General features: G+C 27.3%; 1 protein-coding gene across 1 annotated transcript in view; it reads left to right on the top strand.

Moving 5' to 3' along the window:
• The first annotated feature begins 2,523 nt into the window (after positions 1 to 2,523).
• LOC100165746 (aminopeptidase N) overlaps positions 2,524 to 8,728 on the top strand; it is a 9,724-nt gene continuing 3,519 nt past the window's right edge. Inside the window, exons 1-5 of the mRNA XM_001946719.5 lie at positions 2,524 to 3,041; positions 4,188 to 4,346; positions 4,441 to 4,746; positions 6,381 to 6,561; positions 6,642 to 6,880. Of these exons, the coding sequence (XP_001946754.2) occupies positions 2,578 to 3,041; positions 4,188 to 4,346; positions 4,441 to 4,746; positions 6,381 to 6,561; positions 6,642 to 6,880 (1,349 nt within the window). The 5' untranslated portion in view covers positions 2,524 to 2,577. The remainder of the gene's footprint in view (positions 3,042 to 4,187; positions 4,347 to 4,440; positions 4,747 to 6,380; positions 6,562 to 6,641; positions 6,881 to 8,728) is intronic.

Below are 8,728 nucleotides of genomic sequence, written 5' to 3'. Positions count from 1 at the left end.
ATGTAGTAGGTACTCAATCAAAGATTACTTTTTGGAGTCATAACATAGATATAATGTAGTCATATTATAGAAACAAATAAGATGTAATAATTTAGTAACAAGTATTGACATTAATTTTAAAACCAAGTTTATATAACATATTATTATGTTAGTTTTTACGAATCGACTTGATAAAATTAGGCGGATCAAATATTAAAATATATGGGCAATTAATTTTCTATATTTTCTATTATTTTAATATTTTCATAATATTCATACCAATAAATTATAAAAAGAAGTTTAGTAAAAGTCACATTATCATTTTATAAATGTTTGATGACAGTTGATATAACGTCCATCTATGTGGAAACGAACAAAGATGGACGATTGTGTTAATCTGCTGACTTGTGAGCTCTGTATTCCTCCATGGCTGTTCTAGTATGATATTGTTGCACCGTATTATGAATTTTTTAAATATAACTATTATTATCACATTTCGGTAGAAGAGGCGTGGTTATCTGGTAGGAGACCTCATATTTATATAAATAATACCTATATTATGAATTTATTTTGTATTGTTACTATTTTGCACTTTGTATATTATAACTATGTATTTGATTTGTATTATTATTATTTTCCACTTTTTATTATAACTACTAACTATGTATTTGTTTTGTATTATTTCTATTTTCCACTTTGTATCATAATTCATAACTAATAACTATGTATTTGTTTTGTATTCATATAATAAGTTATTTACGTACATGAACTATTTTATGTTCATTAGTTTATTTTTCAATAATATAATTACTAGCTGAATAATCAAAAAAAAATTGTGATTAATTAACTCCTTTTGGGTGTAATTTGCTGTGCATAGAAGCATAGGCGCAAATAACGTTTGGGATTTGGGGGGGGGGGCTATGGACATTTTTGGGAGGGGTTAGCACCTAAAGCCCCCCCCCTATTTGCGCCTATGATAACCTATAACCACAGTAGGTATGTTTAATGTTTATATATTGTTATCTATAATTTTTGTAATTTTGTAATTTAATTTAATTATTATTCATTGTTAATTATATATTATTATTCTATACAATTGTAATCATTATTCATTAAACCATACGTGATATCAATTCTCAATGGTAATATATGTATTACTATTCCCATGCGTAAAATTGTGATCGTTGAGCCGTTATTGCTCGTTGAAATAAATAATAATCGAATGACATTTCAATTAAAATTATAAAATATAATATAAGTATCATAATATATTATGTAATTTATTATTTTTTATTTTTATTTTTCGTAGTTACATCTATCTATTTTTATCAATGCCTATTTTATTAATCTGTTCACATTTTATTCCATTTAAAATTTATATTATCATTTGGATTTGGTCTATAATATAAGACGTTTTTATAACTTACTACTTAACTATGTATAAGTACTTATAAAAAGTTGTATTGTTTTATAGTCTTATTATACCTACATTATACTTAAATAAAAGTCTATAATTATAACTTTGGTAGTCATGTTTTATATGTTTTAATATGTAATTTATATTTCCAATTTTGTATAAAAATAAATAAAAATTAAAGACTATAGGATTATGCTTATCATAGTAACTTATTTTTTTCTATTTAAATAACAGATACAAATACATTTTAATATTATTTATTCTTTTAGTATACTGTATACCTCTCCACTTGAAAACATTATTAGTATAAATTATTTAATTATAATTTATAAGTAGGTATTACAATAAATAGTAACTACGTATTGCATATTTGTATTAGGAAATAGTAAATCAATTGACTTTGTTGTTTTAAGAAATAAGAATAGACACAATTCACAAGGGCGTCTATACAATTTTTAAACAAGACGGAGTGGGGGATATTAAGTCAATTAATAAAAATACTTAAATACCCATACAATTAAGACAATTTTAGCTTGGTACAATATGAGATTTCTCATTTATATGGTTTATGTGAACAAAAATTGCAGGGTTAAAGTAAAAAATATGTGCTACTATTTGGTTAAAATATTTACCAATTTTACAAAGAAAATATTGTATAATCATAATGTACTATTGTCCTTGAAAAAATATTAAAAAAAAAAAATATTTCAATGTTTTATGTGCATTTTAAGTGGGTGAGCCCCATATTTTTGCCAATTAATAAGTATACTTGTATAACACTAACCGGGAATAGATATTAATACTATATTGGAGTATGGATATATAATATTATTCTTGTATGTTATAATATAATTATATATAAGATATATATATATATATATATATAAGATAATTTACAACGACAATTTTTATTTCATTAAACTCGTTAACTCGCTATCTTAAAATACCCATTAAAATAAATTAAGCAAATTAAAAAGATAAACAGTGTAAATATAAAGTAGATGGGTAATAGGGTATTTATCTGACACTCGAGTCAAGACTCATTAGTCATTATATCATTATAATATGTTGTTTTATCATGATAAAATATTTTTATTTGTATGCTCATGTACGAATATAGCTGATGGAATATTATATTATAAGTTTTTAGTTTATAATTCGCATCGCTTGAGTTAGGTACCATGTTAAAATTATTATTCTTAACTGTGTGTTGCTCCTGCGTTTTTGCGCAGGATGCGACCGCCGCAAGAGAGAAAATGGATGTGTTCCGTTTGCCGAACAGTACCGAACCGATATCCTACACGTTAGATGTACAGACTTTTATTGATCCACAAAATAACCAATTCACATTCACGGGTACCGTGAACATAACCATTCGGGTAAAGACATCAACAGAAGAGTTAACTTTGAATGTAGATGATTTAAAAATAAATAAAATTGATGTGACTACGGATTCAACAACTAAAGTCGAGGTGGCCGGAAACCACGTCGTGGCAAAAAACGAACAACTCATTATTCAATTTAAGTCACCTGGACTTATTGCCGATCGAGTATATAATGTACAAATCGCATACTCGGGAGAGTTACGGAACGACATGACAGGTTTCTATAAAAGCTGGTACAAGGACGAAGATGGTAGCGTAAAGTGAGTTTTATTTCGGACATAGGTAAATTCCCTAGAATATATATTTGTATTTTATAATTTATGTATATGTATCGAAAACAAAATATTCAAATATATTTAACACACAATTCCAGTGCTACATTACTTAGAACGTCACGACACAACAATTTGTTCTTTATAGTTATTTACTCTTCATAATGTCCAATTCTTGTCTCTTGTAGATAATGTTAATATTTGTACTGGATACTAATACCTACTGCAAAATTACTTTTGAGTTAAAGTACCTATTAATTAGTACCCTAATTTATAATTATTTACGAATCAATAGAAACTAGATAATGACAATAGAACAATGACTAATAAAAATAACGATATTATTTTTAAAAACACGCATTGTAAAAACCAATAGGTACGTCCATAACTCCGCTCGGTATCTAAAAAACAGTTTAAAAAACTAGTTTATAATATGCATTCCTAAAATGAAAAAAATATGGGTAGTTTTAGTTTTTACACGACTAATTTTTGCGTTTGAAAAACTGGGGCCATGTTTACATTTATTGACTTAATCTTGATTCTTGCGTAGTAGGTACATAATAATATGTTATACAAATTTATGCGGTCGGTTCAAATTCACATTTACCATCATCCGTATGAAGACATATTTTTATATGACACGTTCTTAAAATCAAGCTCTGGTCAGAATTGTTTTATATTTTTAATGTGATGATTCGTTGCCTTATTCAAATGTATCCACCTATTATTATTGTGCGCATACAATTTATGCAAATAAACAATAACTCAATAAACATTATCCTCCACTGCATTGTCTCACATTGAGATGAATAACATGATGGTGCTTGATTCCCGGTACCTATTTCCTTGACTATAACCACTAATAATAAATAGAGTAATAACAAAAACAATACCTACTGTCTTTTATTATTTGTAACATATATATGTTACCTATATGGCTATATCTTATTAGATAAATAACAAATTTATCATTTACAAAAATGTAAATTTTATGCGGGCATATTACCTATATGTTAAAACTTTGCTTTTTTACGGAGGTACAAGTTACATATTATGTGATATGTGTACTAACTACCTAGGTATATATTATAATTGTATAATTTTTTTTAAATTTGTGTTTTGTACTTATTTTAGATGGTTAGCCGTTACTCAATTTGAACCTACATATGCTAGAAGGGCATTCCCGTGTTACGATGAACCTGCATTTAAAACCCCCTTTACAATTTCTGTCACGAGATTAGTAAAACAAATTTCTTTATCAAACATGCCAATAGCAAAACAAACTATCGAACAGTAAGTTAATGAAAAATAATAATAAAAACATATCTGACAAACAAACATTTTAAAAATTGTTTAAATATTTAATATTAAAGTTATTACTTTGCAGATCCGTTACTCAAGGTGGACCTAAATATGTACGTGATCAGTATCAAACTACAGAACCAATATCTACGTACTTAGTAGCGTTTTCGGTTTCGGAATTTGTAAATACAACAAAAGATCAAAGAATTTACATTTACACGCATGGAGACTATATTAATCAAGCAACATACATCGAAGAAAGAGCTAATAAATTACTCAATCTGATGGAAATCTATACGAACATACCATATACGTATTCGAAAATAGGCCTTTTAGCAGTTCCAGACTTTTCATTTGGTGCGATGGAAAATTGGGGATTAAATACATACAGGTAGACATTTCTAAATATTTTTCATAAAAGTTAAAGTAGGTATTAGGTTATATACCTATAATATATACCTTATATATGTATATTATTTCCCAAGTTATTTTTGATTCATTAGTAACTATATAATTTATTGTGTTCTTACTTCTATTGTTTTATACCTATCTACATCATAGGGCGCAATTAGGGCGATGACGGGGAAAGTAAAAGGTTTAAGCAATTTAGCCCCTCAAATGGGGTACATGGTAGGTATATTCTCTAAGATGGGGTTGTATACGCGTACCCGCATGTGTTGTCTCGGTCTTAAGCACTAACGCACAACATAGGTATAGGTACCAAATTGTACGTTCAGCAGGTCCAATTTTGTATTATTGGATTAAATATTAGTGTGAATTAACTTGCAGGTATCAAATTTAAAGGTAAGAATACTATCTATGTTGTCTTGTTGCTTTTTATAATATTTTTATTTTCAAGTGAGTTTTTTAAAAATGATCATTACTCGCTGCTTAATAATTAAAATATTGTAAAAAATTAACAAGAGAACACAGAAAATGTTCTTAATTCTTATATACTTTTAAGTTTATTAATAGGCAAACAACGCCCAACAACACAAAATTGTTTAAGCTGAATGCAAATTCCCTATTATAAGTGAATTGTCCATTCGTAAGACGGAGACAAGTATACAACACAGCGGGTCTGACGGCCTTTTAACTCTTAAGTTTGCATAAATGATTAAAAAGATTTAGGTTTTTTCTCCTCGTATGGTTTATCTTTTTACGCGACAATTTTAAAAATATGTCTTATAGTGATTGATTCAGGCCTCCCTAAAAAAAAAAAAAAAATCGAATACCTACTATTTACTACTGCTGCTGCTATTTGATTATTAAGTACCAATATTGTTGGTAATTTGGTATAACGTCATACCAAATACAAATATTTAATTGTTTTAATTTAGACTACCAATTTGCCCACGAATTTAACACGGCATGCATTCAGATCTTTTCCACTTCCTTGACTCACGAAAAAATATCAGACAAGTACAAGGGCATAGTATCCCATCACTATAGGCATCAGAGTCTGATTTACACCTGTCATGATTGATAAATATATAGACATACTCAAACTCAGTCTACTTTAAATTATTTGCACAAAAAATAAAAAAACTCTTAGATACATGTACCTAACAGATCATCCAATAAAATTCGATTGCACCTTAATCTTAAACTAAATGTCTAAATACTTTTAAGTTTTAACTAGACACTTTCTATTAGATAGTTATACCTACCTTTTATAATTTTATAACAAAGTGTATTCCCGACCAATGATACTGTAGAGTAGAGGTTCACTATATATTATAGGTACACATATAGGTTAATGGTTAATCATCACCTAGTAATTATATAATACACTTGTCGTATAATAGTTTTTTTTTTCATATAGGTAATATTATGTTTATCATTCGAGTTTTTAATTTATTTATGGTAAAACGTATTTTATTCTTAGCCTGAAATAGGTACTCATAATTTATGTATGGATATTTGCTTTTCAGGCTAAGTGGATACTACACTCGTACAATAGATTATTTCAGCTTTCATCTTGTTAAAGCTGTTACTTTATTATCAAATATTTGAATGTTTCAGAGAAAAATATTTACTTGTGACAAATAAATCTACTGAAAAAGACAAAGAATTTGTAATTACAGTTGTTCAACATGAATTGTCACATCAGTGGTTTGGCGATCTCGTAACATGTTCATCGTGGAATTATCTTTGGTTAAATGAGGCTTTTGCCACATTATTCGAATATTTTGCTGTTCAAGCGGTTAGATATAAAAAATGCAATTGATTTTTCATTTGTGAATCAAAATTAATTGAACAATAATTGTTCGATTGTTTCTACAGGCAGAACCTGACTGGCGTACTGGAGATATGTTTGTCATTGAACAACATCAAGAAGCATTAGCTTACGATCATAGACCACGTCATCCAATCACAGCAACCGTTAATACACCAACTGAAATACAAGATATTTTCGATATAATTACTTACAATAAAGGAGCTTCAGTACTAAGAATGTTAAATCATGCATTGAATGATGATCTATTTAGAACATCTTTAACATTGTATTTGAATACTTATAAGTAAGTTTTAAAAAGCCTTCGATAGTGAGGTATAACAGCTGTTAGTTAATACTTGTTCACAGTAAATACTCATTAGAGAGAAAGCTAAAAAGCTTAGAAACATTATAGTGGGATTGCAGCTATAGTATAATAAGTAATTCATTAGGTTTATTATAATTTTGAATATCTAAGTGTACCTATCTGGATGGCTGGATAGGTATAAAATCTTGTACAATAAGAGGCATAAAGATTTTATAATATATTATTACATAATATGTTTATTATGCTTCTATATAGACCCACCTAACTGTCTTAATTAGGTATAGTTTAAATCTATAATAATAATAATTAGGTATTATAAATTGGATAGATTATACCAACCTAACCTAATGATGTGTCATATAATATATTTATGTATGATAATGATTACCTATACTCAGGGGCGGATTGACGAATTTTTTCGGTCCGGGAAGATGAATCAAACCGGCCCTGCACCCGCAATATAAAAATATAAAAAAAACAAATGACCGTAGGAACATGAAATTTTGACTGAATGTTTATATTATAGTAATTTCTATACGCCATAACATTTTCCAAATATTTTGACTTAATTTAAACTGTTTAAGGCACATTTTCAGTGTCCATTTTTTTTCTATAAATATCAATAAAATATTATTTGTTGGTTAAAAAAGCTTGAAAATTTAATAGAAGGCTCCTAGTATATTGTTTCAAGGTCAGATGAAAAAAATTAAAAATCCATAGTCACAATTTTTTTTATAAGCATTTTTTTAGTTTTTTTTCTATGAATGTCAATAAAACTTTATTTGTTGAGTAAAAATACTTGAAAATTCAATACAAGGCTCCTATTATATTGTTGCAATGACATTTGAAAAATATTGAAAATCCTTAGTCACAGTTTTTTTTTATTAGCATTTAAAGTTCAAAAATTGACAAAATATGTAAAAATCACGAAAATAAGCAAATTATTTTGAGTTAATAATTCGTAAAATTTTTTCTTTTTAGAACTAAGATTTTAAAATGTAATACATAATTTCTTATAGGATAAACTACCTTTATCTAAAAAAAAAAATGTCTATAAGAAACTCAAATTAAATTTTTATGAGCGTTTGAAATTCATATTTTTACAACATTTGATATTCACTCGATTTCTTACGTAACGATTTTCTTATTTTGTTGTAATTAAAAAACAAGTGACTGTAGAAACTTGAAAATTTCACTGAATGAAAATAATTTGATTCTTTTTAAGCTGTTTACGGACATTTCAAATTTTAATTTTTTTAGTTTTTATTTGTTTTGCCAAAAAGCATGAAAATTGAATACAAGGCCCCTGATATATTTTTACAATAGCAATTGAAAAATATTAAAAATACATATGCGCACATTTTTTTTATAGGCATTTAAAGTTCGAATTATGACAAAATTTATCAAATTAAACATTAAATTATTATTTTGTAGTTAAAATGTATAAAATGTTAAACTTTTATAGCTAAGGATTGAAAATCTAAAACAAGGTTTCACGTAAATAGGTCCCATTAACAGTTTTTTCTTTTTTTCTCGTACCTTTTCAGCGCCACCCTTCTTTCGTTTTTCACCACTGTCACATATAATTTAAATTACACAGTTCAATTGAATTTTAAAACTAAACACACGTCTGTAAGTACTGTAACTGATTTGGTAACTCGTTTGTGTAAAAAGTTCAAAATCAAAATAAATACAAATAATGATAAGATAAGGTTTTCAATGTTATCACGCAACTAACTGAACTCTACCATAGAGTATAAAATATAAATACTAAAATACCAATACCACAGATTTCTAAATAATACATTAGCATGAATTGGAGGGAAA

This window comes from Acyrthosiphon pisum, chromosome A3, assembly GCF_005508785.2.
Source record: "Acyrthosiphon pisum isolate AL4f chromosome A3, pea_aphid_22Mar2018_4r6ur, whole genome shotgun sequence".
NCBI lineage: Eukaryota > Metazoa > Arthropoda > Insecta > Hemiptera > Aphididae > Acyrthosiphon > Acyrthosiphon pisum.
The sequence above is the reverse complement of the archived record's forward strand: the minus strand, read 5'-3'. Positions and strand labels throughout refer to the sequence as shown.